Source organism: Cydia amplana, chromosome 27 (assembly GCF_948474715.1).
Source record: "Cydia amplana chromosome 27, ilCydAmpl1.1, whole genome shotgun sequence".
Classification (NCBI taxonomy): Eukaryota; Metazoa; Arthropoda; class Insecta; order Lepidoptera; family Tortricidae; genus Cydia; species Cydia amplana.
In genome coordinates, this window is record NC_086095.1 from 7,842,317 (window position 1) to 7,867,518 (window position 25,202).

A 25,202-nucleotide genomic window follows, 5' to 3' on the forward strand; every position below is an offset into this window, starting at 1 on the left:
TATCTTTTCAGCAATTTCAGCCTAAATTATCATTAAATCATGGCTGCGCAAATATCAATGGGCACAATTGAGAAGTTAATTGGCAGGGAAAATTACCCGACATGGAAATTTGCGGTCCAAAATTACTTGGAACATGAAGACTTGTGGGACACTATCGAACCAAGTGCCGGTTATGTGGCAAACGTCAAGAAGGATACTAAAGCAAAGTCGAAGATAATACTTCTGATTGATCCAATTAACTACGTCCATGTACAGGAGGCGACCACGGCGAAACAGGTATGGACTAAATTAGGACAAGTGTTTGACGACTCCGGGCTCAGTAGAAAAGTAGGTTTATTAAGAGATCTGATATCAGCCAAGTTGGAGGACAGCTCTGGTATTGAAGAGTATGTAAATAAAGTAATGACAACAGCTCATAAGCTTAGAAATATTAAATTTGTAGTCGAAGATGAGTGGCTTGGTACTTTGCTGCTCGCTGGCCTTCCTGATGTCTACAAACCGATGATTATGGCTATTGAGAGCTCAGGTGTGTCCATTACAGCTGATTTTGTAAAAACAAAGCTGCTCCAGGAGGTGAAAACTTCAGATTCTGCAGCGTTATATGTAAACCATAATAAAACTAAAAATATACCTAAGTCTCAGAAAAGTTCACATGGAAATCAACAAAAGAAGGGGCCGAGATGCTATAATTGCAATAAGTACGGCCATTTTAGCAGTAACTGTCACTTCCAGAAGAAAAATAAAACAAATACCCAAAATAATGGTTATTTTGCCGCTTTTTCTGTTGCAGACAATTTGGATGAGAACCGCTGGTATATCGATTCCGGCTGTGCTTACCACATGTGTAGGGACAGAAACTGGATGTACAATGTTACTTCGTCAACAGTAAGTAGCATTAAGGTGGCAGATAAGGAGACTTTAAAAGTGGAAGGATGTGGTAACGTGAACTTACAAATAAAAGACTCCGAAGGCAAACCTCAGACAATTCAGGTTAGAAATGTGTTATATGTACCTACTCTGGCTACTAACTTACTTTCTGTGAGTGAGATGACAAATAATGGCTGTGTGCTTCAATTTGAAAAAAATGTCTGTAGAGTCTATCAAAATAAAAGACTGATCATGACAGCTTATAAGTGCAATAACATGTATCTTTTAAAAGAAATTTCTGTAGCTCCGGCATTTTTATCAACCGTTGAAGAACAAGATATAAATATTTGGCATCTTCGAATGGCTCATCTGAACTTCACAGACTTACAGAAAATAGTTGATTGTACAGAGGGTGTTAAATTATCAAAGAAAGGCAGCCAAGTCTGTACAACCTGTATGGCAGGTAAGATGAAACGACAACCATTTAAAAATATTGGAACCAGGGCTACTGAACCTTTGCAACTAATTCATACAGATGTTTGTGGACCGATGGAAACTAGCTCTATAGGAGGTTCCAAATATTATGTCAATTTTATTGACGATTATAGTAGGAAAGTTTATGTTTATTTTATGAAAAACAAGTCTGAAACTTTACAGAGCTTTAAGGATTTTAAGAATCTAGTGGAAAATGAGACTGGAAAAAGAATAAAAATGATCCGTTCTGACAATGGAACAGAATATGTTAATAAGGAATTTAAATTATTTTTGAATAAATTCGGCATACAACATCAAACAACTAATCCTTACTGCAGTGAACAGAATGGGATGGCCGAGAGGATGCACCAAAATCTGGTGCAAAAAGCTAAATGTTTGATTCTGAATTCCAGGTTAGAAAAAGCATTTTGGGCCGAGGCAGTATCCACGGCTGCTTACATAATTAATCGGTCACCAACCAAAGCTCTGGACTACAAAACACCATATGAAATGTGGTCTGGTAAGAAGCCTAATATTGATAATTTAAGAATATTTGGTTGTCAAGCCATGGTTCATGTGCCTAAAGAAAAAAGACAAAAATGGGACCCCAAGGCGGTCGAAATGTTATTTGTTGGATACTGTGAATACACCAAGGGATACAGATTTTATGATTTAAAGCAGAGAAGAATATACAAAAGCAGGGATGCTGTTTTTCTTGAGCACAAAGTTCAAAATAATAGCGTTATTGTACCATTATCAGAACTGCAGGAAGAGGAGACCGAAGACTTGTTTCAAACAGTTGATACTTCTAGTGAACCTTCTGACACATCTGAGCCTCAAAATTCAGCCGATACGACTCTAAATGGGAGCCTTAAAAAAGAATTATCTGAAGATGAGGATACTTACTTTACTGATAATGCCGATGAGGAGTACTTACCAGATGAAACACTAAGTGATGAATTATCTCGTAAAATGACGCTAAGGCCAAGAAATAATAAGCCTGTCACCTACTTATGTCAAGAAAGCACGAGTGGTTCAAACCAAGCAGTAGCTTTTTTTGCAAAAGAGCCAGAAACACTGAAGGAAGCTCTTTCAGGTCCAAACGCAAAAGAATGGAAAAATGCCATGAGTAATGAATATGAGTCACTCCTGCAAAATAATACATGGACGTTAGTACCCTTACCAGAAGGCAAGAGAGCCATTCCGTGTAAATGGGTCTATAAAATAAAGACTGATGCCAAGGGCGAGATTGTACGATACAAAGCAAGACTGGTCATTAAAGGTTTCATTCAGAGAAAAGGAATGGAATATAATGAAATATTTGCTCGGTTGTTCGTCATACTTCAATCAGATATTTATTAGCATTGGCAGTCAAGTACAATTTATTCATTGAACAAATGGATGCGGTTACGGCCTTCTTACAAGGGGATATAGATACAGAAATATACATGTACCAACCACCGTCTTATGAACATGGAGAAGAAGTATGCAAGTTGAATAAATCAATTTATGGCCTGAAGCAGGCGAGTCGACAGTGGAACTTGAAGCTTACATCTGTGTTAAAGGAATTGGGACTGAAAAGTTCATCAGTGGACCCTTGCATATTTCACAAAACATTTGAAGGAAATATTCTAATTGTACTCATTTATGTTGATGACATATTGATATTTTATAACAATGAACACATGGGTCAAGAAATAAAAAAACAATTAAAAAGCAAATTCGACATGAAGGAGCTTGGTTACATACATCATTTTGTCGGTTGGAGAATTGAACAAAATTCGTCTAGAAGTGAAATTTATATTGATCAGACCGCTTACATAGAGAAAATTCTGCAAAGATTCAAGATGACAGATTGTAATCCGGTGCATTCACCATGTGACCCTAGCATTAAATTGATCAGCACAGAAGATGAAAAAAATATACTTACAAACATACCTTACCAAGAAGCAATTGGAAGCCTGTTGTATTTATCCCAAGGGACCAGGCCGGATATATGTTTTATAGTAAACAAATTAAGTAGCTTTAATAACAAGCCAGAACAGCAGCACTGGCTTGCTTTGAAAAGAGTGCTGCGATATATTAAAGGTACTAAGGAAATGAAATTAATATATAGCCAAAATACTGAAGAAAAAAGAACGTCTGGCTACTGTGACTCTGACTGGGCTTCAGACATTAACAGCCGAAGATCTTGCTCCGGCTACACTTTTTTGTTTCAGGGTGCAGCAATATCATGGCGTTCTAAACGTCAAAACACCATTGCGCTTTCAACCATGGAAGCAGAATTTATGTCGCTTGCTGCTGCCATACAAGAAGCGATGTGGCTCCGACACTTGGAGTCTGAATTACATTATGATGTTGGAACATCATCGACTGTTATATATTGTGATAATCAAAGCGCCATTAAATTTGCAGGTACAGAATCCTATTGTGCCCGCAGCAAACATATAGACATCAGATACCACTTTGTTCGAGAGAAAGTAGCTAAAAAGGAAATAGAAGTCATCTACCTTGGAACCGAGGATATGGTGGCTGATGTCCTGACCAAATCCACTTCACAAGTGAAAATTCAAAAATGTTCCAGTGCCATGGGTTTGCGCTTAAAGGGAGGATGTTAGAATAGATAGTTAAACGCAAACTAGCAACAAAGAGAACTAAATGGCATCTAGTTAATTAAAGAAAAAAATTAAATAAGTTTAAAAAGTAATTAAATGTAGCATATAGCGTTGTTGTAACACGGGCATTACATTTAACTCAACCAAACAATTGAAATCTGTGACATATCAATGTCATTTCGAACATCGATCGACCGAGATTGTACCTAAGGTTAGTAGCAAATGTATGAACTCATTCTAAACACTAATCAATATGTAAACCGGCCCTAAGGCAAGTGTACACGCTTGTAGAGGCTTTATAGGAAAAAAATAAATTATTGATTATCTCCGAAATTGAGTTAATTAGAATACCGGTGTCTTTGAGAAAGTTACTTGATTTAAGCTCAGGAATGCATCCTTGAAATTAACGGAAATCAAAAAAACACGCGCCTTACGGGCACTAAAAATGATACCATTATCGCCCAAGCTCGCTCGATTTAATATACGATTAAATAACAAAAAAAAGTAAAAAAATCTGTCCGTACGCAATTTTACTGGGCAACCTATTTGCAGTGTGTCAATGTGAATATTGTAAATATTATCTATAATTTATTTCTTATCACAAATAAATAACAGATGAGATACTTTATAATGTGACCTACTATTAGGTTTTACACATTATATATTAATCAATGGGTCAGTAATTCAGTATTAAGCTAAATTTTCACATATTTATTTCAGGAAGTTCAGATTGCTGAAGTACTGGAACCGTCTGCTCAGGTAAGTTTTATTAAAATGTGGCTTTCCATTACAGAAGGGTCCTTATGCTTTAAGTGCAATAAGGACCATTTTATCTGAAATTCCAACACAAATTAGGACCCTTCTCTATGGAAATCCACAAATACTTAATTAGAAATTCAAACAGGTAGGTATCTAGTTAAATAGATAAGGGAGAAAAAACATAAAGTGAAAGTTTATTTTACCCCCTCCTAGCCTAGTCGGTACTTGCACTTGCCGACGAAGCAGGAGGTCCCGGGTTCGAATCCTGGTGCGGGCATTTTTTGTGTGTTTATCAGTTTATGACAAATATTTATTTTATTCGTGAGTTATGGACGTTTTCTATATAATATTATATACTTATAGCATAGACTAGAAATCCTCTAGACCAGTGGTGGGCAAACTTTTTTCAAGGGGGGCCAGAAAATTACAAAAAATCCGCGGAGGGCCGAAACTGCAGAAAAAATACATTTTGATTTGAAACATTGACGTCGCGAGCCTTAGGTACACATACTAATTATTTCGCAGGACCGGCTGCGGGCCGGATAAAATTCTTGCGCGGGCCGGAGCTGGCCCGCAGTTGCCCACCACTGCTCTAGACGGAGTTTAGAGCAATTATTTCATGAAACCGATGCTGGCAAAAATACTGGGGTGCGGGGGACGAGGTGAGCGAGTCCCGTGCCGTGATTGGTCCGTTCAAACACACGGACGACACACAAAGACACTTTGACTCGAGAATGGAGTAAAACTACCGTATATTTGTGGCAGAGGGGGTAGCGCTACTATGCTCAGTCTGGAGGGTGTCTTGTCTGTGACTTATAGTATCCAGCGCTGGAAGTCGCCAGCAACATGCTGAGGTGAGACCATTTCGTGGCACCTTCTCCTTTTTTATGTTTCTCTGCTTGTGTAATTTTCTTTTTTGTGTTTGTGTTCACGAATATAGTTATTTGTACAACAAGTGATCAAAGTTTGATATTTCTTCGAGTGCTTATTTTGAGTCCCGTGCAAGCGAAAGATTCTATAATAGATTCACGAGCGTAGCGAGTGAATCTAATTTAGAATCTTGAGCGTAGTAAGGGACTCAAAAGCGCACGAGATGTAAATAACTTTGATCTCGTGTAGTACACAACATTTTTCACCTCAGCACAGTGAGAACATACCTATTAGACAACTTGAAAAATGTAATCCTTGTTCATCACTTAATACCTGCACTCATGTTTTCTTAAGATATACAAACAATTAAGTTTAATTACCGCAATGGAACACAAAAACAAAACGTAATAATAAATTCCATTAAAATAATATAGAAATAACAAACATTAACTGACACTTCAAACTTTTTTTTGTAAAAAAAATCTTTGTAAGATACGGTCCGAATTGCGGATACGTACTATTTGTCAACTATGGTAGAAATTCTTAAAAGTAAAATAATTAATATTGCGTGATGATCTGTGTATTTTTTGAGTTCGTTATTTTAATTGTACAATAGAATACCTAAAATATAGTATTTTATCAGTTTTTATCAAATCTTAAACTTTATTTTTATTTATTAATTATTAAGAATTCATACTCGTACGTGGTTTGGAACGATGCGGTCTGAAGTTTTTCGGTGGTCTATTATAAACCGTGAATATACTGTTGAATGTCGTTTTAACTTTTTTTTGTCTGTTTCTTTTTGCTAACAGTGTGAAAGGGACAGAGATAATAGAACCCAAGTATTTCGAAGTTTTATTAGACCCCGCATGTTGAAATGACATTTGACTATAAAGGTCACTTGAATGTCATTTTGTCTCACTCAGTGAGCAAAATCGCATTTTGCTCACTGTTTTTAAGAATCAAAGTACCCTTGTTCGAGCTGCTGAGGTGAAAAAAATATTTCTATTCTATTCATACCACGAGCCATAAATTGAGCTTACTGTGGGACTAAGTCTATTTGTGTAATGATGTCCTATAATATTTATTATTTATTAAAACTTCAGGAACCGCATTCAACAGCCTCCGTGAGTGATCCAATACCAGTGGAGTGTTCTGAGGTAATTATACACTTAAATACAATGAAAATGGGACTCTGTTTCAATAAAAAAATACTCGCCTTTAACGTATTAGAGTTAAATGTGACTTTTCACGACGAATGGTACCCTATGGCGGTCGGCGCTTACGCCATTATTAGCGGCGCCCCAATTCTAATACTACTACTTGACGTAAGCGCTGACCGCCGTAAGGTACCTTTCGTCGTGGAACGTCACAAATAAAATTAATTTAAACATATCACCTCATAGAAATCTGTAAGAGAGAAAAGTTTGTAAGATCTATTATTTTTGTTATAATTTTGTATACAATTTTACGTCGTAAGTATGTATCTGTATCTGTCTACCTAGGTTAGTCTAAGTAAAAGCTGTATCCTATAGTAGGTACCTACCCAACTAGCAAAAAGCGCTCTAACAACAGTCTCTAGACTACAATTTTTCGCTCTTATATTGATTTTATATCATCGTCTAAGCCCGGATTTGGGCACAACTTATAAGAGTATTTATTTTAATATCGTTCTAATAGCAGTCTAATTGAATGCTGTTTGCACTCACAGTAATCTTTTTCAAAACTAAATTAAGCTGCCTTAGGCTAATATCGCTTTTACGTAAGTATCTTGTAAGCCAGTTGTAGGCTTACAAGATACTTATATACATAGGCTTATATTGGTCGAACGTAAGTATCTTGTAAGCCTACATATGTAGGCTTATATTGGTCGAACGTAAGTATCTTGTAAGCCTACATAGGCTTAAGTTGGTCGAACGTAAGTATCTTGTAAGTCTACATAGGCTTATATTGATTTGGTTGTAAGGTCACACAGTCTCACACAGAGATTTGAATCATTCTATTTGTGATGTATAAAATATACGGGTGAAATTAACTGCAACGTGACAAAAATATATTAGTGTAAGTGTTTATGAATTATGTTAACTATAATAACCTGCTGTTTATCATTGTGTGTTTATGTTATGGTAAGTATTCACATGGTAAAATATTATTTACTGTAAAGTAGACCCTGTTTTACACTTCAAACTTCATGCGCCTAATCAAATATGGTATTTGAATATTTTTATAATTATTTTATTTCTTTATTTTGTATTGATAGTCAGCCATTGCTGTAGCTGTATTTTTCAAGCGCACTATTAGAGTCTTATAAGCATTCTGAATACAAATGATATGGCCATGTTGAATAAATTAGGGTTCCTTGCTTTACTTATACTTACAATAGTCCCTCCCTTCCGAGGTTTTCCCGAGGGTCTACGATATGGGGTTCTTCAAAAAAGGAGTGTACAGGTTTTTAAAAAAAGGTCGGCAACGCGCATGTAACACCTCTGGAGTTGCAGGCGTCCATAGGCTACGGTGACTGCTTACCATCAGGCGGCCCGTATGCTTGTTTGCCACCTATGTGGTATAAAAAAAAAAAAAAACAATAGTGTTCCCAAAAAGATAGTTTTTTAGATAGTTTTTTCTTCTCTGATATTTTTCACTGTAGCTATAATATGGTGTTAATTAGTTTGTAATATTTCCGCTAAATTGTAAAACATGCTGTGTACACTTGTTTTGGATCTCGTGCTAGATTTAAGCCATAATGTACAATTGTATTACCCATGATATTGTACGATGTCTGTTTAGTGTACCTAATAAAGTAAAATAAAAAATAAAAAAACGATTTAAGATCAAACCATCTTATATTGATCTTCACTTTTGTGATATAACTGTCTTGATCATATATCACTCCAATATCTTACTAAAGTGCTGCTGTTGATCTTATTATAGCTTTGAATAAGATCAGAAATGTACGTACTTACAGTGTTCTTATGCTATGCCGATATTAGTCTTACATTCTTACAATAGCATTTAGAAATCTAATATAAAATTAAATGAACTTAGAGAATGGGGATATAAGACCAGGTACTCTCAAGTTTAATGAGACTTCGTAAATGTTGTTGTAAGAGCAAGAGGCTTAAAATAGTATTATGCCATGTTGATATTAGTGTTACATTCTTACAATAGCATTTAGAAAGTCTAATATAAGATGAAATGAACTTAGAGAATGGGGATATAAGACCAGGTACTCTCAAGTTCAATGAGACTTCGTAAATGTTATTATAAGAGCAAGAGGCTCATAATAGTATTATGCCATGCTGATATTAGTCTTACATTCTTATAATATCATTTAGAAAGTCTAAATATAAAATCAAATGAACTTAGAGAATGTGGATATAAGACCAGGTACTCTCAAGTTCAATGAGACTGAGTAAATGTTATTGTAAGAGCGAGAGGCTCATAATAGTATTATGACATGCTGATATTACTCTTACATTCTTATAATATCATTTAGAAAGTCTAATATAAGATCAAATGAACTAGCTTAGAGAATGTGGATATAAGACCAGGTACTCTCAAGTTCAATGAGACTTAGTAAATGTTATTGTAAGAGCGAGAGGCTCATAATAGTATTATGCCATGTTGATATTAATGTTACATTCTTATAATAGCATTTAGAAAGTCTAATATAAGATCAAATGAACTTTGAGAATGTGGATATAAGACCAGACCTACTCTTAAGTTCAATGAGACTTAGGAAATGTTATTGTAAGAGCGAGAGGCTCATAATAGTATTTTGCCATGTTGATATTAGTCTTACATTCTAATAATAGCATTTAGAAAGTCTAATATAAGATCAAATGAACTTAGAGAATGTGGATATAAGACCAGGTACCTACTCTCAAGTTCACTGAGACTTAGTAAATGTTATTGTAAGAGCGAGAGGCTCATATTAGTATTATGCCATGTTGATATTAGTCTTACATTCTTATAATAGCATTTAGAAAGTGTAATATAAGATCAAATGAACTTAGAGAATGTGGATATAAAACCAGGTACTCTCAAGTTCAATGAGACTTAGTAAATGTTATTGTAAGAGCGACAGGCTTATAATAGTATTATAAAATGCTCTTATATACATATATAAGACTAGGTAATAAGACTAAACTTACTAAAGTGCGTATTAGCTTGTCTAAGACTAATATAAGAGCGATGATATGTTCAAAACAAAAATAAGAGCGCTATAAGCTCACTACTCTTATAAAGTGCGGATTCTGAGACTTTTTTGCTAGTTGGGTACCTATGCATTTAGTGGTCAAGTTTTTAAACAATTGGTACAGGAATGACGAACTCTTGTTAATTAATCCCTCGCCTTCTGCTTCGGGCTTCAAGTCCCACTCGTTCATAAATTCTTTTTTACCGACCTTCATACACAATGTACTATTGTGTCATCAGATCCACCTAGTCCCGAGTATCCCGCCATGTCTGCCCGGGACTCGTGTCCCGCGAGCGGCGCGGCACGCAGCCTCACAGCCTCGTAAGTACCACGGTTAGACCAAGCCACAGACAAGACATCCTCCAGACTGAGCATAGTAGCGCTACCCCCTCTGCCACAAATATACGGTAGTTTTACTCCATTTTCGAGTCAAAGTGTCTTTGTGTGACGTCCGTGTCTTTGAACGGACCAATCACGGCACGGGACTCGCTCACCTCGTCCCCCGCACCCATAGACTAGGAATCCTCTAGACTGAGTTTAGAGCAATTACTTCATGAAACCGATGCTGCCAAAAATACGGGGGTGCGGGGGACGAGGTGAGCGAATCCCGTGCCGTGATTGGTCCGTTCAAAGACACGGACCAATCACGGCACGGGATTGACTTGAAGATGGAGTAAAACTACCGTATAAGTGGCAGAGGGGGTAGCGTTACTATGCTCAGTCTAGAGGATGTCTTGTCTGTGCCCGCACCCCAGTATTTTTGGCAGCATCGGTTTCATGAAATAATTGCTCTAAACTCCGTCTAGAGGATTCCTAGTCTATGGACCAAGCCAAGTCGGCAGCGATTTTGGTGGCCCTGGGGCCCGTTTCTCAAAAGCTTGTAACTTGTAATACAAGTGGAAGACGTGGAAGTCCCTTTCTAACAAGAGTTGTCAAAAAAGTAGCATCCGCTTGTATTACAAGTTACAAGCTTTTGAGAAACGGGCCCCAGATAGCAAGTATGTATGTATGTAAACACTTTATTGTACCTACATAAGACAGGTTAAGATACAATTAATAGAAAGTATACAATGTACAAAGGCGAACTTATCCCTATAAGGGATCTCTTCCAGTCAACCTTTGAGCAATCAACTTTTTGAGCTTTGAGCATCAAACTTCTATGAAATTATGGCGTTCAAATAACACTGGCACAGTCTGGTCTGGGCTATCAAAATGGCTGCCGTATCATTATGATTACGTTACGCAATATCATTATGATGATAACTGAAATACCTTTACAAGAGTAAATCATTTTGGTTTGTAGATCTTGGCCTAGAAGTTAGCATTTAAAAAAAAAACAGTTGTACTACATTGTACAGTCAGCAGCAGAAGTTGCTAAGCGGGCGAGGTGTCCAAAATTATCTTGACGCGACTTTATTGTTAAGAGAATAAGAGCGTCTCAAGGTAATTTTGAACACCTCGCCCGCTTAGTAACTTATATATTCTTTAGTAGGTAACACAATACTCTTATTCTTAATGACAACCTGTGTGGCTATACCACCAGAGATAAACGCCATCGATAACGTAACTTACTTTCTATACATCCCGCTCGTACTCGGATATTAGTGCGAGCGAGATGTATAGAAAGTAAATTACGTAGACGTTAGCGTACATGTCAGTTTTGATACTGTCAGTGACTCATGGTACGGGTTCTGAAGTGCTGGAGTAGAAAAACATACATTTAGATCCTTTAACAATAGTACGATATGTATATTTATTTCAGGTTTTAGAAAACGAGCCAAGCCATCACCAGACACAGAATATGCAAGAAATCAAACATTACGACAAACAAAATTAGAAGCGATACACTGTACGAGAGAATACGACAGGATATTATTCGAGACTAAACTACAGCATTTAGAAGAGAAGAGGAGAGAGGATAGAGACATTTATGAATTGAAGAAGAGAAAATTGGAATTAGAAATTAGCTTATTGGAAAAACAAAATAAACATTAAATTTTAACAAAGTTCTCTGTCTTTTTTTTGTGTTTTCCAAAGTGAAACCAGCATAATTCACCGTTTACCTGTCATTAGTCATATCGAAAATCACGCACACGCCAACAGTATTTAGGCAATTTAGTCAGTATAAACCTCAATGTAAGCTTCCAATATCCGACAATTCTCAATACCGGAATTCCGGAATTAATAATCTTATTAACGGTAAATCAGTCAAGTCAAATTACCATTTAAAAATATTTTTAACGGTATATCAGTCAAATTGTCAATGAATGTAGATAGTTAGATAGATAGATATACATAATACTCTTTATTGGCACACCTCAGTAAAAAGATACAAAAGAAAAGGAACAATTGGTTAAATGTAGAGGCAGACAACAGGCGGTCTTATCGCTAAAGAGCGAATATATTATTATTGTTATTAATATTTAATTACACATACAATTTATTAACAAAATTTATACATTTTAAGTGCCAACAACCGTCTTCTGTTGTAAAATTTCTATAGTTTTCGTCATAATTTATAAAACGAAACTAAAAAACTCCAATACTGGAATTCCGATATTCGATTAATCCTCTTTAATTCCGGTACAAATCGGTACTATATTTCGGTAATCCGAAATTCCGGTATTCGTGCCATATAATTTCATCAACAAACCATGCAACTTGATGAGTATGACTGTATGGCATAAGCAAATATTCATTGGTTGTTTTTTTATTATGATGTTGGAGGCAAACGAGTAGATGAATCGCCTGATGGTAAGTGATTACCGTCGCCTATGGACACCCGCAACTCCAGAGGGGTTGTTGCGCTGCCGGCCTTTAAGATAGGAGTACGCTTTTTCCTTGAATGTACAGTTCATTCCCCAGTTTAGATGATAGTAATAAGATAAATTCGTGCTTCAAAGGTAAATCATTTATTTTCGTGATTTTAAATTTCACTCAGAAGTAATGTATTACCAAAGAAATGTGAATCATTGCTCTGCTCTGTTTTAAAAGTTATGTTGAAGAGACCCTTTCGATTTCCAACTTCTAAACTCTACGCCGAAGCTAAGGTCCTGACCGTTCGGCAGTTATTTTTGCACAGAATCCTTTTGCTTACACACAAATCGTCTACACTCATGACTTGTTACGTCTCACTTCTCAAAAAGCGAATCTTTAACCTACCTGTTCCGAAAGTCTTCTCCGCCTTCGGTAAACGATTTGGGGACCACCTTAAGGTTTCAACCTACAATGCCATGCTAAAGCATTGTCATCTCAAAGGCAAATCAGTTATTGAGGCCAAAAAGCTTACCTACACTCTTCTTCAATCACTCAACTACTTGGAGACAGAAGCTATACTAAGTAATATTTTATAATAATGTACGCAAAAACTTAAGTGTAATTTTTAGTAATTTTATAACTTGCATGCTAAGTATATCTACCTATTAAGTAACTAAATCCAGATACTGTACAAATCTAACTGGTTCCCCGCGATACAGGTCTCACCTAGTGCGGGGGCCCCTGGTAAATATGTAAACCATAGTTTATTGGTAAATAAATGATTTTATTTATTTATTTATATAAACATATTGTTCACCACGAAATGGGCTCGCCTCAGCATAATGCTGATTGCGGACCCGAGAGTCAGGCGCGACCATTTGTGGGCCACAATCGCAGCTGTACGACATCGACACGGCCTTGCCGAATTCAATCTTTTCCGAATAGGGAATATTACGCGAAAGTCGCGAAACTCTGCGTAGGGGGCGCGACTCCCACAATAAGTCACAGTCGAATAGGTCTACAGCAAACGAGAGAGTCGAAATTTTGTCATCTAACCTCTCTCTATCACTCGTACGTGTTCGAGCGATAAAGAGGCAGATAGCTGAGTTTCGATTTCTCGTTTCCCGGTATGCCCTTTGTAAGCATATTTGATTATCTGTGAAAAAAAAACAGTTTGTATAAGTTACTCTATGGTATACTTAAGTCTCTAGTACACTGCACTCTAGCAGCAAAACATTGCAGTAACGAAACTGACATGCCAATTCTCCCACTGTATAAATAAGTTGACAAAAACATTTACGCGTATGAGTTGTAAAAACGATGGTTACCACAGATGGGCCTGCCCGGAATGCGGCAAGGTCTCCTGGTCGCCGGCCCACCTCCGCATCCACATGCGCGTCCACACCGGCGAGCGGCCCGCATGCTGCCACGTTTGCGGCGCACGGTTCCGTACACACGGCAACTTGGCGCGCCATCTGAGAGCTCACACCGGAGAGAAGCCTTTCGCCTGCGAGCACTGTAGCAGAAGGTAAATATCACAGATGTCACCAACTGTAACTGGAGGTGGGCTAGAATGTAGTTCCACAGTGAGAGACACCTGTGACCTCCGTACTGTCAAAAATCGAGCAAGCCATCTGCTCGCTTGCGTTACACGTTACACAGAATTAATTCCACTGGGAGCACCTTAATTGGAGATAATAAATAAAACTAACCCAACTTTAATTACTTAACCGTTACACATGCTGGTATCTAGCTATAAATGCCCGAAAATGTACACATAGCCTGGTCTGATTAATAGTTTTAAACCAGCAAACTCAATTATTGATCAGACCATGTATACATATATATGCTTTTCATTCAAAGATTTCAAAGTTCAGACACTAGAGGGCTTCGCCACTTTTTCTTTAATGTATGACATGTATTTCAGTTTATGATTTCAAAGTTATTTTCCCTTTCAGGTTCACCCAAAAGTCTGTGCTAATCAAGCACGTTCGTATCCACACAGGAGAGACTCCATATTCCTGCAATATCTGCCACAAACAGTTCTCCCGTAGCTTCACTCTCGCTTGCCACCGTCGCGTCCACGGGGACGTTAAGGAAGAACCCCCTGTAGCACAACTACCACCACCTGCAGATAAATGGACATGTGATATCTGCCATAAAACGTTTAAAAACAAATCTTATAAACATGCACACATGCTAATACATACAAGGACTAAAGAATTTCAATGTAATGTTTGCAAGAAAAACTTTGTAAGTGAAAGTAGTTTAGAAAAACATCTGAGAATACATAATCAGGTTCAGTGTAGTGTTTGCGAGAAAGAATTGAAAACTCAAGCTAATTTAGCGAGGCATATGTTAGTGCACACAGGGGAGCGACCGTTCCCGTGTAGTTCTTGTAGTAAAAGATTTACGCAAAAGTCTGTATTGATTAAACATGAGAGGATACACACGGGTGAGAAGCCGTACGAATGTGAAATGTGTTCGAAGAAGTTTTCTAGAAGTTTTACTTTGGAGAATCATTTGAAGCGCATTCATGAGAAGGAAAAAGTTGAGAAGATTGAAAATGGAATTACCTCGTCTAAGAAAGAAACTGCTGAGCCTAAAAAAGAAAATTCTGAAAGTGAAAAGAAAAAGTCTCAACCTAAGACGTCGGAGTGTGATATGAAGCCATTTTGGTGTGTAAACTGTGATAATTGGTACAATAATAAAGAATTCTATATACATGAATGTGTACAAATAAATAAATTGGAAATGAGTGATGTTTGTGAAGATACTGTGCCAGAAATTGACTATAGCGATCGCGAAGATAATGAAAGCAGTAAAAGTCAATTTTTAGATATAAAAGAAGAAGTCAACATAAAACAGACAAAACCCAATAATACAAGTGATCAATTTAAACATGAAAATCGTTTAGATACTTTACCAACAAACAGTATAGAAGAAAACAATTCAACAATAAATACTGATACAGATATTTTGATAGACAACGAAAATAACCAACCAACAGAAAGCAATGGAAAAATAGCAAAAGTTCGCAAAAAATGGACGTGCAAGCTTTGTAAAAAAACATTTAAGAAACAAACGCAATACCGAAAGCATTTAAAAGCTTACGACGCTAAAGATTACTGCGAAATATGTAAAAAGCATTTTAATAGCAACGGTAATCTAATCAGACATATGGTGATACATTCTGGCGAGAAGCCATTCCAGTGCGAGTTCTGTAAGAAGAGATTCACTCAAAAGAGTGTTTTAATTAAGCACCAAAGAATACACACGGGAGAGATGCCCTATGCCTGCGATATTTGCGGCAAAAAATTCGCCAGAAGCTACACTCTACTAAACCATAAGAAAGTCCACAGCGCAGTAAAACCGTACTCCTGCCAATATTGCCCTAAAACATTTACTCAGCGAAGCGCTATGATGATCCATGAAAGAAATCACACTGGAGAAAAACCTTTCTCCTGTAAAATCTGCAACAAACAGTTTACTAGTAACAGCACTTTGACAAATCATAATAAAATTCATAATGGCATCAAACCGTTTTTGTGTGAGATTTGTAATAAACAATTTACTAGTAGCAGTAATTTCTATAGCCATATGAGAATACACAGAGGCGATAAGAGGCATACCTGCGGAGTGTGCCAGAAGAAGTTTTACACTAATAGCAGTTTAACGAAGCATAAGCGGGTTCATACTAATAAGGTTAGTAGTTATATATGTGGCTTTACAACAGAGTAGGGTTCTTATTATTTATTAAGAAATTTAAACCAGGAAACAAGGCCCATATTACATATACCTTACAGACTAATATATATACATATATATGCACTTGGACATGGAGCACACACACACACACACAGCATGCTTATGCACATGCAGTATAAAACATACATTTTAACATTGATTTGATGATTAATACCAGTGCTGCAGGGTTAGGTGGCACTTTTCGCGACAATTGACACTTACTTACTTTTTTCTTTACTAATTTATAATAATAATAATTAGAGCCTACATACGTCCCACTGCTGTGCACAGGCCTCCTCTCATGCGCGAGAGGGCTCGGGCTATAGTCCCCACGCTAGGCCAATGCAGATGGATTGGGGACTTCACATGCACCTTTTGAATTTCTTCGCAGATGTATGCAGGTTTCCTCACGATGTTCTCCTTCACCGAAAAGCTAGTGGTAAATATCAAATGATATATTGTACTTAAGTTCCGATAAACTCATTGGTACGAGCCAGGATTTGAACCCGCGACCTCCGGATTGAAAGTCGGACGTCATATCCACTCGGCCACCACCGCTTTTTTTATTTAAAGACCGCTATTTTAACTAAGCTATTATTTTATCAGGTATGTAAAGTGGAAGTGATACCAGAAGACCCGAGCAAGCCCTACGCCTGCAAGATGTGTCGGCGGCGCTTCGCTAGCGTGTACCTGTTGGAGCGCCACGCGCGCGGTCACAGCGGGGAGAAACCGTACGAGTGCGACGAGTGTCATAACAAGTATGTGTACAATCTGTTTATTATTAAGATGTATTTTGAAGACCCGAGCAAACCCTACGCCTGCAAGATGTGTCGGCGGGGCTTCGCTAGCGTGTACCTGTTGGAGCGGCACGCCCGCGGCCACAGCGGGGAGAAGCCGTACGAGTGCGATCAGTGTCATAACAAGTATGTGTTTACTCTGTTTATTAAATTTAATTCACATTTTTCTATCTGGCCAATCAGTCATGTTACATTTAAGAACCATAATACTGTATGAAGACATTGCTGTAGGACTGATGGGTGAGGTAGAAAATTGTGAATAAAATTTCACATTTTCTCCATAGTAAATGTATGGAGAAAGTTTTTATTAATTTGTGGCTTTTTGGTACATTACCGTAAGTTGACCCCTAGGAAACTATTGATACTGATGATAAGAATGGAATCGATTGGCATACAAAAATAGCATGTGAAAAATATAAAGTTTTCACTTTCATACAAATTGTATGGGAAAAGTTTTCCTCGATTTGTGGCTTTTCTAGCCGGAATTTTTTTTTGCTTCCATACAAGCTTTTGATCCTCAATAGGAATGGGATCGATTGGCATCAAAAAAAAGTTTGTCAAAAATTACCTTTTTCTCGCACCCTGTATGTTTTTTCCAAAATCTGTAAAAGCCAATCTTCATTAATTTGAAATCGAGGGAAGGTCTTCTAAGACCGTTTTCTCGTAGCAGCACGGGATCTGGTAGCTGCCCTCACTGACCCAAAAAGAAAATCCACCCTGTATATTTATTTCGGATAACAAGATCCATACAAATAATTACATTACATTAATGATCGTAATTGAATTGAAACAAGCGTGTATCTATACATAGGTGTTCAATGTTTCATTATAGGATGATTCTTGTTTTGCCATGACTGGTGTACAAATATTACATGCAATATATGGCCTAATTTTTATTTGTTGTAGTATTTTTTATGCCAGATTTTGATAAAAATTGGTAAGTTTGAAAAGTTTGGGTAAAATTGAAATTTCCCGTTATAAGAAAGCGTATGGTGTTTTCGTAACATAACGGAAAATTACTCTTATAGGACCCTTATAGGATCACTCGTGCATCTGTCTGTCCGACCATCCCCCCCCCCCCCCTTTATCTCCGAATACTGGGTATAAATTTTAAAAAAAATACTGAAGTGTATACATGTACCTACATCGTATGTATAGATGCATAGACTGATGCGCTTGCGCCGAAACCTTGTCAAACCACTCTTATTCAGTATTAAATCAGCAACAGCATTACACGGTCGTTTTACTTCGATACATCCCAGTGGCGACGAGGACAAAATAGCTCTTTACCTATAGATGACAGGAAAACCTATTAGAAATGTGCAGTCAAGTGTGAGTCGGACTTAATATACGAAACCCTTGGAACGCGAGTCCGACTCGCACTTGGCTGGTTTTTTTAGTCTAAGTACAGGTAGATTTTAAGAGATGTACCGTAAAATGCGCTTATATTGTCCAGAATCTGGAACTCTAAATTTACCAAATTAAAATGAATTCTAACGAAAAAAAACTCGAACAAAAAAATAGACCCATATGCAGACGACGAATCTCTAAACTCTAAAGTGTAACCGCCGTAACAGGGCGATTTTGTTTGAAATCTTACAGTGTACACTCAACTTTATTTTTATTTCGATATTTTTGTGTGATTTCGACTCAAAAGCGGATGATTTTGATCATTACAAGCTTTTATTTTTTTTAGTTGTCCTGTCCCGTTGTCTGTCTGTACCTAATCAAATCTTGCAAGTTAAATTTGATCCACTTCCCGGTTTCCGATTGAGCTGAAATTTTGCATACACATGTAAGTCGGGTGACAATGCAATATTATGGTACCATCGAGCTGATGTGATGATGGAGACAGGAGGTGGCCATAAGAACTCTGTGATAAAACAACGCAACCTAATTGAGTTAGGGGTTTTTAGAATTGTGTCGATGAGTATTAGTTGTCTGTCGTAAGAAAAGTACAGTCAGCGATAAAAGCTTGTATACCAAAAATTAAATTTTTGCCAAAAACATTATATTTTAGACCTGTACCAACTGTAATAAGATGAATTAAAATATTCCTGTTATACTCGTATAGGTTCGCGCTCAGCGGCGACCTGAACAGGCATCGGCGGTCGCACAGCGGGGAGAAACCCTACACCTGCGATATATGCAACAAACAGTTCACTAGGAGCGGCACTTTGAAGCACCATCAGAAGTTACATGAAACATCTATTAGACCCACGTCAACTACACTATAAACAAAATATATGTTTATGTTAGCAATAGTTTACAAACACAGATAACAACAGTTGTACCGCCGACCTTTTTATGTGTGTGTGTTTGTATGTATTTGTATATTATATACATCGTTGTCTAAGTACCCTCAACACAAGCCTTCTTGAGCTTACTGTTGGACTTAGTCAATCTGTGTAAGAATGTCCTATAATAATGTTATTTAGTATCAATATTAGAGAGATTCTGGTAGAGAATGCCTTATGGCATTAAGTCCGCCTTTTGTACTACTTTTCTTTTGTGCAATAAAGATTAAATAAATAAAATATCCAAAAAAATATTCTGTAAGGGGCTGTTCGTAAATTACGTCATCTATTTTTTGACCCCCCCCCCCCTAAAATCATCCAAAAATCATGCTTCTAATGACACCGTTTCCTCCTACGTCATGCTACCATCATCCGATGTCCAGGCCCCCCCCCTTCAAATTTCAAATGACGTTATTTATGAATAGGGGCTATTCATAAATTATTTGTATATATATGGATCTGTAAAAAAAATTGAAGGTACTAAGAAAGAATAAGGATACCTAATCATTCACATTGTTTCATTGCCCCTATTTTACTTATTGCCTATGCCTAAAAAGTAATAAACGTGTGTAGTGTTATTTCGCTCATATATTTTTTAATTATTAATGTAATTGAGCGTTTTCCAAAAAAATAAGTGTACATTTCATTCATGTCTTCAAAATATTGACTTCTTGGGCTCATTTTACTCAGAATCATTTGTACATTCACGCCTCATACATAAAAAAATGTGTCCAAAAATTTTCTTTCCTGATCGTCACATTATTGTATGAAATATTTTTTTTTATTTGTATGAACGTGACGCACTGGAAAAATCATTTTTCATACAAAATTTTGGGACATTTTTTCATGTATGAGGCGTGAATGTACAAATGATTCTGAGTAAAATGAGCCCAAGAAGTCAATATTTTGAAGACATGAATGAAATGTACACTTTTTTTGGAAAACGCTCTATTACAACAACAATAAACTAAATTATTAATTTATCGTTAGTCGTTACATCAGTTAGTCTCTATTCTCCGATTCGCAGATTTTATCTATAAGCAGTGGGGCGACACCAAGGCGACTCTCCTTTCCCCCGGCTCCGTTCGACTCATTGCTCCGAGCAAGGGTTGACACAACTTGACGACCCTTTACATATAGCTGGTCAACCAAATCTTGTCAGTAAAAAAAGGCGCGAAATTCAAATTTTCTATGGGACGATATCCCTCCAATATACAGTGCCAGCCACTTGAATAGCCTCACTCAACAAAATTAATATTTCTCATAGTAATATAAAAAGGAGATATATATTAAACATTAAATATGAAATAAAACAAGAAGCCTTGTAATAGTAAATACAATATTTATTGTTATCTAATCAAAGTTTTAAGAAATAACGTCAAACAAATAAATTGACCCTTCCACTTGAATAGCCTCACATGCTAAAAGATACTGTTTAGTTATTAAAACTCTCGTTTAATATTTCGTATACCTTCCATTAGACCTTATTAATTCGAAAATACGTTTAGGTAGTGATTCATATAAAGAATGTATGTAATTAACGTCCACAGAATCCCAAACAATGTAAATAGCTTGAATGAGTTCTTCTTTATTACTAAACTGTCTTCCGTTGTAATATACTTGCCGAGAAAGCCAACCCCAGGCATTTTCCATGATGTTCAGATCAGGGGACAAGGATGGCCAATCTAGAACTTCAATCTGGTTTTCTTCAAACCACTTTGTAACTATGGCTGACTTGTGTATGGGAGCATTATCATGCTAAAAAAACACTTTTTTTCTACCTATTACTTTTCTGATCTTACTTTTTGTTTCTTTTAATAAATTTAAATACTTTTCAGAATTTAGTCTTCCGTCTACCACAATTAAATCAACAGTACCATAGTAAGAAATTGCTCCCCAAACCATCACCGATCCGAGAGTTGAATGATGACGTGATAGTACTTTCGGTTCTTTCCTTAGGTCATGAAAATAATATTTAAATCCATCTGGACCATCTAGATTAAACTTTTTCTCATCACTAAAAATCACATTTCGCCACTCGGTTTTCCAGCACATGTACTTTTTAGCCAAAGACAGTCGACCCGCCACATGTTGTTCGCGCAAAGGAGGTTTACTCATGATTTTTTTTCGTTTGAGGTGGGATGATGTTCTAATAATCCGTCGAACTGTAGAGAGAGGTGCTCTAGTATTTATTTCACTAGCTATTTGCCTGGCGGTCTTGGTGGAATTTGAAGCAGTGCGTAAAATAAGTCGACGTTCACGATCCGTAGTGGCAAATTTTGTGCGTCCTTTATACTGGTGGCCGTAATTTTCCTTATTTTTAACATAATTATTAATAACTTTAGGGCTGCGACCTATTTTTTGAGCTATCTCACGATGGGATAATTTTAGAGTTAAATAAAAATTAACCTTTTCAATTTCTAAACTTGTAAGTTTTTTCCACGTCCCATAGTCACAAAAACACTGTGTTTATCGCGTTACTGCAGGTACTTAATAGAATGCCATCTGTATTATCTAATCATAATAAAATAAATTTGAAAGCGAAACTTAAATGCACGGTTTGGACGATTATGTTACACTGAGGCTATTCATGTGGACGGCCCGTAGGTATTAGCTCTTGCGTCCAAGACGTTTCGCGCGCAGACAAATTCGGACTTGTTAATGTGTCGTTCGATAAACGTCAGGGCGTACAATTCAAATTTAAGATATATTGATAAAAATAATCACGTATAATTATAATACTCACAATATATAGGTGAGGCTATTTAAGTGGTTGGCACTGTACTTGGTCAACCAGATCTTGACAGTAGAAAAAGGCGGCAAATTTGAATAATGTAGGCGCGAAGGGATATCGTCCCATAGAAAATTTGAATTTCGTGCCTTTTTTTACTGACAAGATTTGGTTGACCAGCTATATATTATCCTTTACGTGCACGACCACAGATAACAAATAATGAATTTTGACAACCCTAAATAGCCGAAACCGAAAAAGATAGTGCCATATATTAGAAAGGGGCAGCATGATTCGTCCCTGAATCGCTGTCAAAGTTCGGTTTTGTAGGAAATGTCCTTTCTGTACGGTAGTACTCTTGGAGGATATAATCAAACGGAGACGCCATGTCTGTAATTTTCTGTACAAAACAGTCTGCCGATTTTTGCGGGGGAGGGGAACGTCAAATGTATGCGTAACGTAAAAATAGCCATGTCAGATAAACGTCAGTCCATACATTGTGTATGACCGTTGGCCGCCTATTTTCGACAGAGGGGAAAGCCTGTTAATGGCTACTCCGTTTAGTTGTATCCTCCAAGGTAGTACTATTATTAATTCAGTGCTATATATAGATACCTATACAATCTACTGCGCATAAAGCCCCCTCCACACTCGTGCGCGAATCACGGAGCTAAGTCGCGAATGTGTGGAGGGGCTTAAATCATTAATCGCGCTTTCAAATGATAGGACAATTTTACAGTTTAACCAACATAAAAGTGATAACACACTATCGCACCGCACCGCGACCTTGGTGCGTCGCACTCATAAGTGAGACCGAGAAAGAGATATCTGTTTCTTGCTCTCACTTATGGGTGCGACGCACCAAGGTCGCGGTGCGGTGCGATAGTGTGCTATCACTATAACAAGCGGTTTATATTCTCGCGCGAGCCACGAGCCGAGCCGCGCCACGAGACGTGAGTGTAAACGGTGGGCTCCTAAGCTCGTCGAGCTAATATAATTTAAACACTAACGGCACGGCATAAGGTTTATAACCGAATGACAAGCCGAACGCGAGTGTGTCGAGGCGAGCCACGAGACGCGCCGCGAGCCGCGAGTCTAAATGGCTATAACGATAACCAAAGAAATCCTTCGGCTTGTTCGAGCCAATATTATAGCCGGTCTTGCATGTTACGTTTAAAAAAAACGTTTTGACAGTGACAGCTTTGAGCTGCTAAACAAAGTGGAGTGGGCGATCCGATCGAAGTCACCGTCTGGGTATAATTTTTCCAAAAAATTCAATCATTCAAGAAGTTTCACTCGAAATACATTACAATTATCACTAAAGATGCAATCATTTTAGTTATATACACCTATAACGGCAATAGAGTATGTGTACTATTCTTATTTTGGATGAATATTGCAATCAATTTTCATGAATTAAATCATGGAAGAATATGTGCCGGTAGGTCAGGAACCTCTCGATGTTTGCGCCGTTTTTATAAAAGAGGAGCAAAGGGAGGGTTTGGAGGCGGTACAAACTTTAAATGAATATGACATAAAGATCGAAAGGGATTATTTTGTGGACGATGAAGACGGGGAACCAACTTCTCTTGGTGAGTATGATAATTTTATAATATACGCTTGCCATAAGGACGAGATTTGCTTGTATCTTTATACGAATAACCTGTCACGGCGTCCTTGTATGGCAAGCGACAATGTGGGACGTTTTGCCGGCTGCGGTCACATTGTTGATTACAATAATTACGTACTGTTACTTTTAGGTGGTTGCGCTATTAATATCATTATGGATTTAAATTAATTACTACGTTGATCATCTAACAAATTAAGAATATTGTTAGCTAAGAGTGTAAACCTGCTAAATCCTTGTATTTACATAAAAGTTAAATATAAATCAATTTCAAAAATGGATTTAGCAGGTTTACACTCTTAGCCGATGATATTTCAATCAATATGCAAGAAGAAATAACTTCTGTCTCTACAATACTCTACATATTAAATCACTCAAATCATTCAGTTACCCAAATCCCTCAAGTATAAAACGAATAGATAGCAATCTTAGGTCTTAGGTTTTATGTATATACATTTTTAACTTTTTTCTCAACAGACTCGAACCCACCGCCAGACTCTCCAAAAACATACACGTGCGAAATCTGCACCAAACAGTTCGCCCAAAAACGCTACATGACCGCCCACCGCCAAAGACACCCAGAATTCAAAGACCTAGCCCTCAAACTCCAAGAAGAGAAACTACGACTCGAGCAAGCCAAGAAAGAACAGTTATTCATCTGTCTATACTGCCAGAAGGAGTTCTGCAACCGATCAACAGTCAACCGTCACATGAAAATCCATACAGATGACAAACCAGTGTCAAAAGACTATATTTGTGACATTTGTCACAAAGCATTTGCACATAAAAGAGACGTTAGAGTCCATTTACGTGTACACACGGGAGAGAAACCGTACGGATGCAAAACATGCAGTAAAAGGTTCTCTCAACTGGCCAGTCTGCAGTACCATGCCCAAGGTCATTCGAAAATAAAACCATATCCATGCGGTATGTGCAATAAGCAGTTCTTAAGGCGCATCAGCTTGGAACGTCACAAGAGAATCCATTCTGGAATCAGACCCTTCAAATGTCAGTTGTGTGAAAAAGCGTTCACCCAGAAACGACATCTGGTGCAGCATAACCGGTTACACACAAAATATAAGCACAGAAAAGTGGGTTCTAAGTTCGGTCGGCATAAGGACGCTTTTGCTGTTAACGCTATGGCCACTTGAAGATTTGTTTTAGATAAAGTTTGTGAAATCGCTAGTTAGTATGAAGACGCTTACGCACGTGATGAGCACAGATATTTGTTCCAGAGTCCAGAGTCCTGGGTGTTGACCCCTGCCCATGACTCTGGAGTAAATATCTGTGATCGTCACACAAATACCAGGATTCGAACCCAGGACAATCACCTTCATAGGCAGGGTAGGCACTACGCCAAACCGGTCGTCAACAATATATTTGGAAATATTTATTTTGTCTATGTATGACGTCATTGAGTGGATCTGATAGTCGTTGAGTGTGAAATAAATGATATAGTTAAC

General features: G+C 37.4%; 2 protein-coding genes across 2 annotated transcripts in view; both read left to right on the top strand.

Moving 5' to 3' along the window:
- LOC134660561 (zinc finger protein 345-like) overlaps positions 1–19,325 on the top strand; it is a 30,469-nt gene extending 11,144 nt beyond the window's left edge. Inside the window, exons 3-6 of the mRNA XM_063516333.1 lie at positions 13,874–14,068; positions 14,499–16,245; positions 16,894–17,045; positions 19,159–19,325. Coding sequence (XP_063372403.1) covers positions 13,874–14,068; positions 14,499–16,245; positions 16,894–17,045; positions 19,159–19,321 — 2,257 coding nt within the window. The 3' untranslated portion in view covers positions 19,322–19,325. The remainder of the gene's footprint in view (positions 1–13,873; positions 14,069–14,498; positions 16,246–16,893; positions 17,046–19,158) is intronic.
- A 4,159-nt stretch (positions 19,326–23,484) lies between these two features.
- Positions 23,485–24,924, top strand: LOC134660582 (gastrula zinc finger protein XlCGF7.1-like). The gene is made up of 2 exons (XM_063516359.1): positions 23,485–23,704; positions 24,217–24,924. The coding sequence occupies exons 1-2, from the start codon at positions 23,536–23,538 to the stop codon at positions 24,888–24,890; spliced, it is 843 nt and encodes a 280-aa protein (XP_063372429.1). The 5' UTR covers positions 23,485–23,535; the 3' UTR covers positions 24,891–24,924.
- The last annotated feature ends 278 nt before the right edge of the window (positions 24,925–25,202 follow it).